General features: G+C 35.6%; 1 protein-coding gene across 1 annotated transcript; it reads right to left on the bottom strand.

The window, feature by feature from the left end:
• Positions 1-1,162: 1,162 nt before the first annotated feature.
• Positions 1,163-7,530, bottom strand: LOC118063299 (GTP-binding protein At3g49725, chloroplastic). Its single transcript, XM_035077312.2, has 13 exons — positions 7,087-7,530; positions 6,934-6,998; positions 6,794-6,856; positions 6,611-6,700; positions 6,389-6,501; positions 5,377-5,445; positions 3,912-4,056; positions 3,763-3,818; positions 3,592-3,642; positions 3,406-3,460; positions 3,270-3,326; positions 2,276-2,395; positions 1,163-2,158 (listed from the first exon to the last, which is right to left on the bottom strand). Exons 1-13 carry the CDS (start codon positions 7,445-7,447, stop codon positions 1,649-1,651), a joined length of 1,755 nt encoding a protein of 584 aa, XP_034933203.1. The 5' UTR covers positions 7,448-7,530; the 3' UTR covers positions 1,163-1,648.
• Positions 7,531-17,834: the final 10,304 nt, after the last annotated feature.

The following is a 17,834-nucleotide window of genomic DNA, read 5'->3' as shown; positions in this document are numbered from 1 at the left end:
GACTAATAGAATATAATGATAATGGATTATATAATCATCCAAGTTACCTATAAACCCCGCAAAGTCTAAATAACAACTCTTGTAATTGTTAATTTTAAACTTAGTTTCTAACACTGTTAAATAGTCCGTATAGCTGCTGCACAGTAACTAGTTTAGCACTAAAAATTGATTGAAAAAGGTCCATTTACATCCAAAGTCAAAGCTACTGGTGTTTTTGCAAGATAGAATGACGCGGGACAAATTGGTGGGGACATCGAAAATATTATTTACACACATGTATAGTCATAAATGATAAAATATAATACAAATTATTAAAAAAAATGAGTTTTTAATTTATATTTTTTGGTTTAATTTATATAAATTTTTAGTTAAGGTTTATTAATTTGAATTTTTTTGTTGAATTTAATTTAATTATTGTTACCTATTTTATTAGCAAACCATACGCTCAATCGCTTATTTCTAGTTAGAGTTGTAGTATTTATATCTTATTTTTCTAAATGTTAAACAATTTTGATGATTAATGAAAATATTGCAAACTTAATATATTTCCATCCCATTTTTTTCTTCATTTTTTTTTTCTTTAAAAAGCTTTTTTCTTTCCCATCTTTAATTGGCAATAAATAAAAGAATTAAAGCAGGGAAGGGGAAGAAAAAAGCTTTTAAAAAAAAAATAAAAAAATAGGATTAGAAATATACAAAATATGCAATATTTTCATTACTCATTAAAATTATCTAATATTTAAAAAGTTGGATATAAATATTAAAACTCTAACTAGAACATGTGATTTAACTTGTGACCCATTAAATAAAATAAACAACAATAATTACATCAAACCTAACAAATAAATCATAATTAATAAACCTCAATTAAAAGTTCAAATAAATTAAATTCAAAAACATAAACTACAGCCCAATTTTTAAATAGTTTATGCTATCCTTCATCATCTATGGTTATACACGTATGTAAATAATGTTTACGGTTCGGTCCCCACCATAAAACACCTGAAGTACTGAGAAAGAAAAAATGGGATAGATATCTGATATAAACATCTTCTCCCCAAAAAACTCAGCACCATGACTCTATCATTGCCTTTCCTAGAGCTCAACAAACAATGCCAAGATTTATACCATTTAAGGTGACTGCAATTACGAGAAACAGGCATTCAGAACATTTAAATGCTTCCATTAATGTATAAACCTCCTACAGCCGCATCATTGCTTCAAGGGAAATTTACACCGTCTGTCTAGCAAAACCACAACACCACACCCAAATACTGAGCGGATAAGCTTGCATACCCTAGCACCCCTTCAGGAACCTATTACTCTCCTACAAATAAAATGCACTGCTCACCACACATACGTATCTACTTCCTCCTTTTTGCTTCAAAATGGCTGCCTTTGCCTTCACAATCTTTGAAGAAAAAGTAAGCCATCTCCATCTTTTCAATTAGGTCAAAAAGTAAGCCATCTCCATCTTTTCAATTAGGTTCCCTCCATCTGCATTTTTGCTTACCAAGCACCAAAATTTATTCAGTGGAATATAATAGAGTGCCTCCATAATCGATCATCCATGCCTTGAAAACTTTTCATCTTATTTCAGTATTACTCTCAAGGGGAATTTAAAAATGTGCACATAATGTTATTCTTGTCACTGTTCAGCAGCTGCTATACCAGCATCCTCTGTACGTGGAGGCCTCCATTTTTTATTAAAAAAACCCCTTTCCACTACATTTTGTTCCTTGAACTTCTCATCCTGAGTCTTTAGCCTGTCATCAATGAGTTCCAGCAATTCTTGCAAGCCAACTCCTGTCATAGCAGATATTTTGAGATGTGGACCATGCTGGGCCTGACATTGTAAGACTTTTTCCATCCCCAAGTCATTTAAGGCCTCATCTCGTTGCTCATCCAGAGTCTTCAACCAGTGGTCACCTACCATCTCTTGGTCATCTCCTGACAACAGCCAGTCGCCTGAGTAATCATCTTGCTCATTGTCTATCGTCTCTTCAAAATCTCCTTCACTTCTTCCAGAGAAACCATTGATCTCATCATCTGCTCCTGATGCTACATCACCACCTTCATCACCAGACAAACTGCTAGCCTCACCATCTTCACCATCACATAGATATTCATCAGCAACCATTTCTTCCTGGTAATCAATCTGAATGGTTGCAAAATCCAATAATGTACAGTGATCTCTGGATACACTCTTCTTCATTGACATCTTCCATTTTTATTTAAGTTTTCAAGGGAAAAGGATAGAGTATAATTGTAGTACCTTATTCCAGACTTCAATCATATTCTGTAATTTCTCTTCTGACACTCCTATTTGCTGAAGAGCTTGCAACACAGTTGCTCGATGCTCCTCAAGATTAGGAGCAGTAGAGTCCATCAAATGCTGCATCAGTGTTATCAAGATACATCAGATGTGCATTGACAATGCTCTCTATAGATGATAAACTATATAAAATATGTGCTGGGAGATGCATTACAAGAAAAAGAATATACACGCCAATTGACCTAGGCTTACATCAGGCATAAGTAGCAGCAGGAAGAACAAATACATGAATAAATGCATCATACGGGAAGAAAAAAAAAAAAAAACTAGTTCTAAATATGCCTACACTCTTATCTGATATTTCATGTTTGATACCAACTTTTTTAAGCCAAAATGTGAGAATAACAAACATTAATCAACAAAAATATCTTCATAATGGCTCAATAGATCAGGCCTGGAAAAGGGAAAGGGGTCGCAATAAGTTGATAATCAGCATAAAACTTTGTCCTGTCTCATGCATGGATCGTGCCAGCCTAGACATAGGCTACATCGACACCCAGGTGTAGTGTTAAATAAGCATGAGGTTCCATCGCATTGCTGCATGTTTGGGAGTTGGGGCAATATATTCTTGAAATTGGAACGGATTTGCTTTAAGATTGGGCTGAAATGTGCTAAAGGATGGATATAGCTGACCTCAACTAGTTTGGGGTTAAGGCTTTGCTGTTGTTGTATAGGCTAAACTGGCTTGAACAAGGATGATAATATCCAATTACCCTTGGTTAATATTTGTGTATTTGATGTCACTCATCTTATATTCATTTCCTTTTTCTTAATGATTTGCTTCTCTTTACCCGTTTTCACCATCTTCATTTCAAACTGTTGCCATTTTGGGAAGATGGGTAATAAAATTAGTGCCAAAGTCAGCAACAAAAGAATCTACCATTAGAAAAATGATAGAGAAGTTAGCAAATGGTAAGGCAAGCAACTGACTTACCACAAGGAGGTCAGCTTCCACCACTTCCTCTAGAGTTGCACGAAACGCTTGCACCAACTAAGAGAGTAATTATAATGAAGAGAGAGAATAATGAATATGATTAATGAATCAGCAACTGCACATACATTTCACTTACCTGCACTGGCAAATCTGATATAAATCCCACAGTATCACCAAGAAGCACTTTCCTCCTGAGAATTATAGCTCAATCAGATAAATGAAGAAAAAGAATTATTTTCAAAAACACTACATTCAAGAGCTTCACTTCATCACACCACAGAACATAATAGAAAACAACTTAGATTCAACACCAACTTCTTACCCTGAAGGAAGAACAACACTTTTTAATCTAGCATCCAGTGTTGCAAACAGCCTGCACAAACAGCAAGTCCAATTAACTACTTACAAAAAACAATACTGATATTTCAAGTACCGAAGCCTGGTTCAAATGTGGAGCTTAAATCTAGAACATTTCATCAAGGAGATGAAATACCGAGAATCACTGTAAAGATCATTCCCTGAGAGTGCACTAACTAATGTTGATTTTCCCTGCAAGGATAAAAAAAAATATCATTGCTGAGGATATTTAGTTTATTTGCATGGTAACAATTTTGAGATTCCGATCAGATGTCAATCACTTACAGCATTTGTGTACCCTACAACAGCTACAGTGGCCAAATATTGACTATCCAATTGACAATGCCTCTTACGAGAAGCTCGCTGCAAAGCTCGAGTACGGCGAACATCTTTGATTTGGGTCCGCAAAGTCTCACGCCGTTCTAATATTCTGATATTGGAGTTCCATAAAACGAACATATGAACACACATATAATATCAAAAGTGCATGCCATAGAAACCGAACCATGAAGATTTATCTAGTCTATGAAAGAGGTGAGCATTCAGGTGATTCAAATGAAAAATTGTTATTTTGGGTAATTAGCCAAAAATCTTTCCTACTACCCCGCCAAAAATAAATTTTCTTTAACCCAAATTTGCTTAGCCTGATCAAGTAATTCTGGGAATTTGGATAAACCAAATGTTTTACCCTTATTATTATTATTATTATTATTATCTTTTTACATAAGAATAAAAATATTAAAATTAACTAGCCAACATTAGGTCCAAATCGCCATTAGTTTTAAGAAGTTTATATATAAAAAATATAATAAAAAAATATATAATTCATTTGGGATCTCTGAATAATGTTTTTCCATTTTTAAACAGTGAATCCAATAATCCAACAAATAAAACTAGCCAATTGCCTTGGAATCAAATAGAAATTCCACTTCCGTCAAAATGAAGTGGAAGGTAACATCAAAAGTATAATAGTTATTTATGAGTGACCTAAGCCAAACAAAACTTTTTATAGAAACAACTTTGTGTATCATAAAACAAATAAATGAAAAGTGTAACAAAAAACTGTTTCCCAAAATATTATGTCATGAAAAACAGAGCCTTCCAATCTATTTCTAAGCAATGACAAAGCAGGAAAATGTAAGAGCACATGATGGAATGAGAGGCGACTTTAAACAATGTGACAGCATAGTAAAACACTCTAACCTGACAAAAGTGTCAGGAGTTGATTAGATTCCAGAACTTTTTGAAAAACCATAAATGACAGAAAACTGGCAGTTGAGTAGTATAGAACTCTGGCAAGCATAACAGTTACAGGAAAATGTGATCCAGATTTATTTTCTATTGAAACAATAATTTCACAAAAATGCTCAAGAATAGCTTCTAAGGGTGGGCATATTTCAGGAAAAATAAAAAATGCACTCATCATAGAAAAAAAATTCAGATTTGCATTTATTACTCTCTTTTTTTCCAATATTTAGTACTACAAAAATATACCAAAAGGTGTCTTCATGTAGCATATTTCACACAAGCATGCCCATGTATAGTATTTGGCAACACGACATGCTTGATACCAGAAAGTTGCAAACAGAAGTAGCCTGGACATCTGGAACTCCCTCTAAAATATGTGCTATTATACTTCATGTAAGCATTGACTAGATTTTTATCATTTGAGTACCACTGACATATAATGCAGGTCATTCCTCTTAAAAAAAACGTTAATCTAAAACAAAAATAGACTCGAGGAGCAAACCTTCGCCGCTGAAGCTGAAGCTCAGTTTCTCCAGCACCACTGGTAAAGCCACGTCCTCCACTTCCTCTCCTGTAAACAATTTCCATGCAAATCAACACTTTTCCTAGCAAATGATAACTGATAAATGCAAACAAGCATGTGCAAGTACACTCACTCAAGTGTATATTGAGAGAAGGGGGGGGAATAGAGGGGTAGTTGTCTGTGCCAAGAGTACTCATGCATTCCTAAACCAAATATCATTCAAGCTAAGCAGGTGATGAATGCCAAAACAAAATTCAAGAAAATCTCTTGAAACATATTAGGAGCCAAATATCCAGGGTTTAAAGGATGAAAGCATACAGGTATTGTGGCCACCAAAACAATAATAAGAATAAAAGTGAAACAATATAAAAGCCATCAAATACTGTCCCTCCTCAAAAAGTTATGCCTTTATGAGAACATGTGATTTACAGTGACATAGACTATGCAGGGAGATAACCAGTTCAGGTCAGTAAGTCCTTTTGTCGGGTTGTGGTGCCTATGATGGATCGTTTAGTTGATCAATGTATTTTTCAAGAAAAATCAGGTAATGCAACTCTACCACAAATCAACATTCAAACTCAACCAAATATCAGAATTTGAAACAGGATAACTTCCCTGAGCCCAATTTTCACAGAGCAGGTGCCGGTGCAAAGCAATGTTTTTCCTAAGAAATTAAGCTGCATGATGAGTTTTGATTGCATGGCATGTATTGCACCCATAGAAAGAAATTTAAAGATCATTCTAATTAGTTTTGTCCATCTCAAAAAGAAGACAAAAAAAGGTCAATATTATATGTTTTTGAGCTGGAGGACAAGGTTGTCAGAAACAGAACATGCTAGCCACTAATGAAGATAAACTTCCAACTATATGAAGCTCTCAAGAAAGATAAACATATGAACAGGGTATTAGGGCAGTGTATCTTAACCAAAAATGAGAACCATTTAATACACTTGCATTAAAAAAATTTATTAATCAAGAACAACAAATTCACCCTCGGGCACTAACAACTTCAGCATCTCCAAATGCTCCGAAAGTCAAGCGACCATCACTACTTCGTACTCGAACAAGTCTACTCTTTGCATACATTAGAGCCGCTAATTCCGCCTGGGAAAAAAATTACAACCAAACAGTCATTAGCCAAAACGCATGGGAACAGGACTAAATCGACACTGAAGTAAAATGTAGTGTAAATAAATCTTGTCAGTAACTAAACCTGAAGTTTCGCCTCCTTTGTATGGGCATGAGCATTGAATATCTCTATTATAAGTGACACCCGGTCTAACACAGGTTTATTCCATTTCCGCTGAAATAACAATGAAACAAAAAAAAAAAGCAAAATCAATATACCAAAATAATCATCATCTCCAAAAATAAAAAAATAAAAAAAAGAACCTGCCTCCAAATTCCGCAGTTGAATCCCACTTAAAATAGCATTTACAAACACAGCATCGACATCATCCTGTTAAAAATCACACATCATCATTGTTTTTTCTTCAAAAAAAAAAAGGTTTTTTTAAGGAAAAATAAAATTCTTGCCTTTGACTCAATTGCTCTGATATGGCACAAAATATCGTCTACAGTCCCAGTCCCAAAGTAAGTATCTGCACATACCAAATTGAATCAGATTATTAAATCAAAGAAAAGCAAAGGAATTGATTAAGATTGGAAAGAAAAAAAAAAAAAAAAAACCTGCTCGAGCTTTAGAGGAACGGAAGATGGGATTTTGAACGAGGATGTGAGGGGGCAAGGGCTTATCGAAGAAATCAGAATCGAAATGCCCATCACGCTGTTCTTCGAGGGAATTGGCGAGGCATAGAGCTTCGTTGAGCTTGGCTTGAAGGAGAGTATCGGGGCGGAGACGAGGCTGCACCACAAAGAGTCGAGGTGGGCTTGTTGGGTCTCTGTTGAAGGACGAATCCACTTGGTCTTCGTTCTTTCTTTGTCGGTTTGAAGACGACGAGTGATATGAGTATGAAGAGAGGATAGTAGTATTTTGGGGCTTCAGACACCGCCCTAAGCGTACTGCCACTCCTAGCATTCCCATTCCCATGCTCTGCTCCGCTTCCCCTACACCTTTGTTTGTATAGGGCAACCGACAAGAGATGAAGCTCGATTCATTCTGGTCCCTGCAAAGCCTCGTTAATTACAAATTTAGTACTTAATGGGATTTTTTTGTATTTGAATATTTTTACTAATTTTTCTTCTATTGAAAGATCTTATTTATTGTTTTTTTTTATCAAACAAATACTTCTGCTATCTTTCTGTTATATATTAAAAATATAGATCACACTTTATCACATTGAATTTAGCATTTTCTATCATGGAAATATGTTAGAAATAATAATTTTCAAGTACTGTGAAGAATACTATAAAACTTAGATTTTTATTTAAAACTAGATCTTAAAATTTGTAGTTAACCCATCCTAATTTTCAAATACTGTGAAGAATACTATAAAACTTAGATTTTTATTTAAAACTAGATCTTAAAATTTGTAGTTAACCCATCCTAAAAGGTTTAAACTCCTTACTTTAATGAATTATATATAAGCTCTAGTGTCAGATTTTTTAATTAGTGAATCTGTAATATTATTTTACTTTACATAATTAACATAAATAATTTTATTTAATAGCAAGTATTTAATGATATTATATTTATAATGTTATATATATTTAGATTTACTTTCATACATGTTATTTCATGTCTTTATTTGTTGATTGATTGTTTGCAATATAGATATAAATTATTAGCACTAGTTTTTTCATAACATGGATATGTTTTAAGAAATTCTAAAATCATTCAGCTTCATTTCTAATTTTATCAAAAACAATAAATTCTAATTTTATCACAAATCTTATAATAGATAGATTTTCATTGCATAACTATTTAGTTGAATGTGAAGATAAACTCATGGTCTAAGATGTATCTCAAATATATTTGAACACCATATCAATAGGTTTTAATTATTCATACTTGGATTACTTGTAAATTTACTCAGTTAACTAACCAAGTATGTGATATTAAGTATAGTGCAATTCATAATAAACATTAAGCTCTTAATTATCAAAAAATATTTTAATTATTGTATTCTCCCATCTTTATTTTTTGACAATTTTTTTTAAAAAAAAAATACTAATAAAGGAAAACCTAGGTGCATGGGTTTTAAAGCCCAAACCCACGTGCCTAGGCTTGCTAATTTTTTTTCTTTTCCTAAGGGTTGGATTTTTTGAAATAAAAAAATAGATAGATAATACATTGCCTGCTATTGCTAGCCTATGTTCCTTCTACCACATAAAATTATGCAAACACCGTTTTTTGGCAAAAAAAAAAAAAAATTATTTTTCAACAGCAAAAACACCTTTAAATACCAAGAAACCAAACTATCAACCTATTAAATTCAAAAAGTTCCAAACCACTAAATTAAATTGAAAAAAGAGATTGCGTCTTTGACCTAGATACGGTTTTTTTAGGCCGAATTAAGGCTTAAAACAACCACTATAAGACTCCCCTCACATATTGGAACCGTTAACACCAATTTTAACATGTTTGGTGGTCGGAATTATCACTAACGAAGAGCTTTCTCTTTCTTTGCTAGAATCCTACGGCTTCTCTCTCTCCTCCCTTGAAAAAAAAAGACTAAAAAATAAGGAAATGAAGTGTGGTATCAATATATATAGTTTTAAAAAAAATAAAGAATTGGTCACCTACAGCAAAAAAAAAGTTGGGGGACTAAAATGTTTTCATAAATAAATTTGAAAACATCATTTATATTACTCGTGTTTTTCACTTCAATCCATTATTTTTCAATTCAACCCTCCATCCAAAAAAAAACATGTAATTGGATACTAATTTTAGCTTAAATTGGCTCAATTGTATAAAGAAAAAAAATTTGAGAATCAAATTAAAAATTTAAAAAAATCACTACTCCAGTCACAATGATTTTTAAGAGAGTGAATAATGATTTTATGCACAATAAAATTGTTACAAGCTTTAGTTTTTTTTTTTTGAATACGCAATTTAAAACTCTTCAAAAAGTTTAGGATAATATAACACTAAAGAGTATAAATGCTTGTTACTTGTTTAGCAGCTAAATCCAAGTTAATAAATCATGCATTCAATTATCATTTTATGTTTACCTTTATTTACATCTTTTACTTCATGTTTTAGGTGAATTACTTAATGTTTAATCTCATCTTTATGTAATGGTCATTGAGTCTCTTTTTTCTCTCACTTTATGTAATGGTCATTGAGTCTCTTTTTAACTCTATGGGTTATTTGAATATACATTCAAATTTTTTTTATTAAAACTTAATTTTTACTTATAAATACATTAAAATAATATATATTTTTTTTATTTTTTAAATAAAAAATTATTAAAAAAACACATACAATTGGAACGCATATAAAAATTCAGGGTGATGCCGCGCATGCATCCACCTTGAAGATCAAATAGGGAAGAAGTGGTCTCGGTTAAAAGATACCTTCACTTCACTGTCTAATAAAAAAAACACTTCATAATTTCTGTAGGTTTTTAAATTTAAAGACCTACACTAGTTTTCTTATATTTTCCACCAAAAACCCTTATCTTTAGCTTTTATCCCTAAAATCATAATAGGCGATTTAAATTTACATTTGTTTAATTGTAACTACCAGCCCCTCACAGGTGAGGTTCAACCCTGTAGAAATTTTATTGATAATAAAAGTGTTGGTTATATTCTTTAGTTTGCAGGACACACGTTAGTGCAAAGCTACAGCAGAATAGAATTTATAGAAGAAGATATTTTCATTGATCTCAGAATACTCTTTAAATAGAGTTAGAGTTTTACATGGAAACAAAAACAATTCAAAATTCAAATGCATAACTACTGATCAGATATGATCAGTTATTTATTCCTAAAATCTTGGTCTTCAGCAGAGATCCTTATTGACGAAACTTAATCAACATGCAGCAGCTCAGCTTCCTGGTCTTCTGCAGCTTTCTAAGGCATTTAAACAATACTCCTCTTTGTCTTAATAGCAGCAGATACCAAGCTTTCTTCGTAAATCTTCAAAACTTGCTTTTGGAAGGGCTTTTGTTAGAACATCTGCAATCTGATCATTAGTTCTGCAATACAGCAGAGTAACTTCTTCTTCCTTCTGCGCTTCTCTTAGAAAATATAACTTAATTTTAAAATGCTTAGTTCTGCCATGAAATACTGGATTGTTTGCAATAGATATTGCAGCTTGATTGTCAACATAAATCTTTGTTGGTTCCAGTTGATTCATATGCAGACCAGTAAGAATTTTCCTTATCCAAATAGCTTGATTGACAGCAGCAGTAGCTGCTGCATATTCAGCTTCAGTTGTGCTTTGAGCTACATTATCTTGCTTCTTTGAACACCAAGAAAACATACCTGATCCAAAACTGAAACAATAACCTGAAGTGCTCTTCATGTCGTCTACAGAACCTGCCCAGTCACTATCAGAGTATCCATGCAGCATAAGTTTCTGAAGATGAGAATACTTTATTCCATAGCTTAATGTACCTTTAATGTATCTTAGTATCCTTTTTGCAGCTTGTAGATGCATTTCAGATGCACAATACATAAAACGTGACAGCAAGCTCACAGCAAATGTAATGTTTGATCTTGTAGCTGTTAGATACATTAAACATCCAATTAAACTCTTATACTAACCTTCATCTGCTTTGTTTGTTCCATCATTCTTGCTGAATTTTTCTTTCAAATTCATAGGTGTGCTTGTGCTCTTGCAGCTCTCCATGCGAAACTTCTTCAGTATCTCTTTAGCATATTTCTGTTGACATATGAAGATTCCATCATCACTTTGTTTCACCTCCATTCCAAGGAAGTAAGACATCAACCCGAGATCTGTCATCTCAAATACATCAAGCATCTCTGCCTTGAATGCTTCAATTTGTGTCTTATTACTCCCTGTTACAAGTAAGTCATCAACATAAACAGATACAATAATTAAGTTTGCATCAGCTCCTTTTACATACAAAGTTGCCTCACTTAAACTTTTAACAAAGCCAAGTTTGTGTAAATGATCATCAATTCTGCTATACCATGCTCTAGGAGCTTGTTTGAGGCCATACAAAGCCTTTTTCAGCAGGTAGACTTTCTCCTCTTGTCCCCTGACTTCAAAGCCTCTTGGTTGCTCTATGTAAATCTCCTCCTGCAGATATCCATTTAAAAACGCAGACTTTACATCCAGCTGATAAACCTTCCAATTCTTTTGTGTAGCAACTGCAAGTAGTAATCTGATTGTGTCCAAACGTGCTACTGGTGCAAAGGTTTCTGAAAAATCCACACCGAACACTTGAGCATAACCCTTCACAACTAATCTGGCTTTGTATTTGTTTATAGAACCATCTGCATTTTGTTTGGTTCTATAAACCCATTTTACTCCTATGGCCTTCTTGTGCAAAGGCTTGTCCATCAGCACCCAGGTATCATTCTTTTCAATCATTCTAAGCTCTTCTTGCATTGCAGCATTCCATTCATTCTTCTTTACTGCTTCTTCAAATTCTGCAGGTTCATAGATAGCAATATTGCTTCTTTCATAAATTTCAGTTAATGATCTTGTACCTCTTACTGGTTCATCATCAATGTTGTTGTTGTTACCCAATTTTTGACCCATGTTTTTTATATATTTTCAAAAAAATCAAAAATAGAGAAAAACAAAGAAAATCCAAAAAATATGTTTTTTTTAATATATTTTCGTCATTTTAGCATTTTCAACGTCGTCTAAAAAAGAATTTAATTTTTCAAAAGATTTTAAACGCGTTCGACTTTTCACGCGTCGTTTTTAAAATCATTGATTTTCCTCATTGAGTCGACGTTGATATTGCTCGTTTTCAAAAAAATACAAAAAAAAACAAGAAAAAATCAAATTTTACAAAAAAAGAAAGTTAAGGGACCAATTTTGAAAAACTTGGCAAATTTTTTTGCCTATAAAATACTGGTTTCCAAACACTTACAAGGGAGGAGGGGTTTCATTTTTTTGCAAGGAGGTTAATTTGGAAAACATCAGATAAATACAAAAAGAAAAAACCCCTAAACCTAATCTTCTCCACCATTTTTTCTCAAGCCGGCGGCGCCTCCCCTACTGGTTTTGAATTTTTATTCCCCGGGGTCCTTGGATTTTCCTCTCCCAGAACCAGAGAGCCAAGGACCCCCACCATTTCTCATCCCCCTCTCGGCTGTTTCTCCCTTTCTCTCCTTCGGCGACTCATCCTTCAGAAACCAGAGCCGGTTTATTCCTCCCTTTCCACTTTCAAAAAACAGCAGCCCCCAGTCGGTTTGAATTTTTTCTTCAAACCCGACAGCCCCTTCTTCATCTCAGAACCACAAAACCCTCATCTTTCCCCGCAGACCAGTGAGCCGACCACTTATTTTTTTCCCTTGGCTTTGCTAAACAAACAGGGAGCATCGGAATGATCTCTCTCTCTCGGCCATGATTTCCATCGTTTCCAACGCCCCATCATTTGGGCAAACCAGCAACGGCGAAGCAGCACCGACAGAGCAGCTGCTTCCCTATCTTCCCCGATCTCTTCCTCTCCATCAACACCGGAGATTCCTCCAGTAGCAGCCGACACACACGGCGCCCACAGGCCCACCTCCAGAACTGCCCCGCAGTGGCCACCGCAGCAGCGCCCACAGAGTCGTCCCCGTCATCACCAGAACCACAGACCGGCCTTCTCCGGTGATATCTCCACAAGCAGCTCCAGCTCCTCCCCCAGCGGCACAACAAAACCGCAGATCGGTTCCCTTCGACTTCGGTCTCCATCATCAGCCAGCCACCGCAGCCTTCCCATCAGCAACGGCTGTTTTCCCCTTCGGTTTCCTCTCCCAGCGGCGGCCGAACAGCAGCGCCGGGGCAACACTCTCGTTCGCTCCTCGAAACCACCACCACCGCTGCCTCCTAACAGCCCTCCTCTTCAACACCGCCAGACCGGCCACCTGCTGAAGAAGGAAAGAACAGACGCACGAAGAACAAAGAAGACAGAAAAGAATAGATCTAAAAAAGGGGAAAATCAGCACAGATCTAGACATAAAATGGAATAAAATCAACTGTTGCGTGTGTTCTCTTTTCTTGTTTACAGATCACTGCCGGAGAGGAAGAGGAGCGGGGAAGGTAGCCGTTTTGGACCCCCCTGTTGCTGTGCTTTTTACTGCGGCGGCGCGTGAACCCACGCGCCGCCAGTGGCGGTGGCGCGTGGGAAGACGCGCCGCCAGTGGCCTGCTGCCCATGATTCTTCACAGTGTCGTTCCCAGCAATTCCAGGAGGCTTTGGGGGGGCTGTTTTTGTAAATTTAAAATTGTTTGATTTTTTTATTATTATTTAGCATTTGATTTTTTTTTATTGTAAGTTGTAATGTGATGTAAAAGAAAAGAAAAGAAAAGGGAAAGAAAAGAACAAAAAAAAAAATAGTGAAAAGTGAATGTTTGTGTTTGCATTTTTTATTTATGTCATTAAATTATAAAAATAAAATAAAAAACAAAGAATTATTTGTTAATTTAAATATGGTTAAATATCTCAAGGACAAATAAAATCAAGTTGTATTTTCCATGAAAATATGAGGACAAGTTTCTACATATATTCGGGGATTTAATAACTGATTTATTCAAGCCTAAGAATTTAATTAATATTTTAAATTTTCAAATCACATCAAAACACGAAGCAGCTTATCTCAGGTAGGGTGTGTTAGGGGTGCTAATACCTTCCCTAACCACAACCAGTCCCTTACCCATGATCTCTGACAAGACCAGTACATCAGGTTTCCTAGTAGCCCTCAATAAATTACTAGGTGGCGACTCCCACGAACGAATTCAAAGCAAACGCAACAAACGATGAAAAATCGCCAGCCGACGCCGCGCGCCTGACTGATTGATTTTTTTTTGGGGTGCGACAGAATGGCGACTCCGCTGGGGAAGGTATTGTTTTCAACTTTATCGGACTAAGCTTTGTGTTTTGATGTGTTTAAGTTTTTTTTTGTACTTTGTTTTATTTATTTGTGTTTATTCATGCATTGTATATAATTCTCTCATGCATCACAAGTTTTAATTTTTGTTAAGCACACACCTGCTTTAAGTTAGGTGGGGGACTAGCAGCTTACCTTATGACTTGAGTCAAGGTTGAAGTTTGTGTAAACCCCAACTCTTCGTTGAGTGCTTAGACTGGTAATAGTTGGACACGTGCCAACCAATTACCTGCTGGGCCCCTATATTGCCTTTACGAGGGCAATCACTGGGACAACAAGAGACCCCTTGTAGAGACCAAGTAGCAAACCTACCCTGTCTCACGTAAAATGAATAGAACCTGCCTGTAGGATGTATGCTCCATAAATATTTGTTTTGCATCCGAGCAAACCCTTCTTGAAGCATTGGCCGTCACTCCGAAAATTTTCATTGGAGAGTTTGGGCAAAAATCATGATTCTTGTTCCATCATACAAGAGTTACGACCATATTGTCACCCCTCGAAGGGTGAGTTCGTCATATAGATTACATATTCATACATTTATCATGCATGTACCGGGTTGACAAGTAGGTTCCCCCGCACAAGTTGTGCTGCACGTGATTGAAGAAAGATGATGAAAGTGAAGAAAGGTGTCAGATAGAGGCTCATTATCAGATTAAGGTTGAGAGCATCGAAGGTGAAGTAGTTGGACTCAGATCTACTCGAACAAGTGTTGAGCATCAAATGGAAAGAGAATGTCTGCATAGTCTTCTATAGGAACACTGCTTGTTCACATCCAATTGAAGCTATATCTCTCATTTTCAGTCATGAACAAACAACAACGCCTTCAGTCATCAACTAATGACAACTCTGATTCTTGTCCAGTTGCACTGTTAAGTGTTCATCGCCTCCACATCATTTAATGAAACCAAACGACTACTAGCCTCCTGTACATGGTGCATTAGCTTGCTTTGAAGTTACCCCCGATTATGAGCTCAATTCCAGTTCAGCAGCACAAGATGGTCTGAAAAACCATGAATCAGACACTGCACTTCTACGTGGTAGAGCTCTCTCTGTAGAGATTTAATTTGAGGATCTGCGCAATGGGAAATGCAAAAGGGATGTATTAATTTCATATGCTTTGAAATGTTTTTCCCACCAGTGGCACCGGCAAAGCAATTGTAGTAGGCAGAAGAGTCAGACCTGGTTTGAAAAAACATGGAGCAGACATCAAACTTCAACGTTGCAAGAGATCTCTCGGCAGGAATCTATTTGTGGATCTGTAAGTGGGAAGTCCAAGAAGGAATATAGTAGTTTCAAATCATCTATGATTTTCCTCCAACCAGTGTCAGTATTAAAATGCAAAAAGTAGAGAGAAGAGACATGCCTAGACTGAAAAAACATTGAAGAATACTGAAACTTCAACAGAGCAGGACTTCCTCTATAGGTGTTTGTTTGCTGCACTGTCAGTGAGAAATCGAAGAGGGGACAAAGGAGTTTTAGATTCATCAGGTGCTCTTCCAATAAAGACAATGTGTGATTCCACACGTCGGGTAGTGGCGATACTACAAGTCTCTAAGCGGCTACCGAGGATTACCAAGATATTGGAAAGAGGTTTTCCAACAATCCTAGAAACAACAACAATAACATTGGAAGATTGACATGAAGTTGTGACGGATTGCCCAAAATTGAACAAGCTATTTTGAAGATGGAAAGAATTGAAGTTTTTTTAGTTCTATGGATTCCAGAACAATGTGAAGAGTAGTTGAATTCAGATAGATGACTACACTCGATTGAGAAAACCTCAGTTAATTTTCCTAGGTCAAGCCTTTCAAGCATCAATTGATCAAATCCAGCCATGTCTTTTGCCAAAATTGACCATTCCTATGCCGTTTAAGTTTGCGAACCGACTTAAGCATCTGCTAGATTCCAGAACCTTTTGCTTGACTGCCGACAAATCCATGCAACCACAATTTTCTAGGTGGTTATAAATCCAGACAAGAGATGTGATGTCATGGTGGGGTCCTCAACCATTTCAAGTGAACAGTTTCAAGAATTGCAAGAATTGAGTCTGAAGTTGGATGAGCAAGAGACAAGTGGAGTCGGTGAAGGAGGTGTGTCATTGGCTATATTTGTCCCGAACATCTTCAGAATGACATGTGATACGAAACAGTGCTTGGCAAAAACGCCAGATATTGCCAGAGAAAAGCGTTGATTCAAGAATGGTGATGAACAGTCAATTCATATTGTTTTGGAATTCACTGCATTATTTGTTTTAGGCGAATCACATCATCTCATCCTTCAACGAGACATGCCTTGCTTGTCTCTTTGTTGTTTTGAAATCAATAAGATGTTTAACATTTTATTTTGATAAATATTTTGATCAAACTCCCAACATTGCGATAAAGGTTATAATAATCTGAAGAGATTAAAAGTGTTTTGATTACAGAAATGACTCGATGCTTGTTGAAAATGACATGAGGTGACTAAACAATTTTGAACTCCATTACCTCTTGAAATGAACCACATATTCATATAGCTAAGTTTTAGGCAGTATGCATAATGACATGTAGTGGATTTCGGTAGTTTATGGACTCGTGAATCATTGATTCTTTACAAGTCCAAATCATTACATTGGATGAGAGCACGGTCAAAAATTTATCAGTTTCTAACCGTTTTTCCTTGCGTCACTCACCTTTCATGCTTGAAATGAGAAAAGGCATCTTTGATATATCCCTTCACTTTCTAAGATTATATCCCTTGTAGTCCCATTTTGAGCTGGATAAAATATCTTTTTCATTGAAAACCCTGACTAGGGATTCACACCCCACACTGGGGGTAAATGAGAAATATTTTGGAGACACTGATATAAATCAATGGATCAAAGAAGGCTTTAGAAACAAAGAGCGTCCAATGATTTAGAAGAGAGCGACGAAACAATATTGGGGTGCTGGGTCAGAAAGCTTTTTGAGGAGGTAATGAAAAAAAACAAAAAAAAATGTAATTACCTTCAAAATACCAATGTCAAAGGTAAAAGAGAAATGCCTATCAAGTTCTAAGAGAGACAAGACAATTTCAATTTGAGAAAAGACAGTGAATGCAAAAGTCAAAACTAGAAAAATCAATGCTAATTCTGTGACCTTTGGTGTGTCCAATAGAAGCCTCTAATGTCTATAAAAAATATTCTATACGATTAGGTTATTCATCAAAGAAAAAGTTGGATTTTGCATTATGACTTATGTTAAGAGAAGTTCTGATATTTGAGAATTAACAAGGTTATAGGTCACTCTCTACCAATGACAACAAGAGAAAGAGAATTCGATGAATAGCATTTAATGTTGATCCTAAGTTCGTTTGAAAACCCTCAAACACCTTTTGAGCCTTTGAAATTCCTTTTTCTTTCATAGCCATGAACCATTAAGCCTGCATTACGTGTTTTTAAAAGCCCTTTTTAATCAAGTAAGCAATTTGAAACCGATA

Source organism: Populus alba, chromosome 7, assembly GCF_005239225.2.
Source record: "Populus alba chromosome 7, ASM523922v2, whole genome shotgun sequence".
Classification (NCBI taxonomy): Eukaryota; Viridiplantae; Streptophyta; class Magnoliopsida; order Malpighiales; family Salicaceae; genus Populus; species Populus alba.
Note: the sequence above shows the minus strand (reverse complement) of the source record. Positions and strands in the feature narration are given on the sequence as shown.

Coding starts and splice junctions, on each gene's coding strand:
- LOC118063299 (XM_035077312.2), bottom strand. CDS start 7,447: ATGGGAATGGGAATGCTAGGAGTGGCAGTACGCTTAGGGCGGTGTCTG. Junction 3,819..3,911: donor TTGTAGGGTACACAAATGCT/GTAAGTGATTGA, acceptor TTATCCTTGCAG/GGAAAATCAACATTAGTTAG. Junction 2,396..3,269: donor TGGAAGCTGACCTCCTTGTG/GTAAGTCAGTTG, acceptor ACACTGATGCAG/CATTTGATGGACTCTACTGC.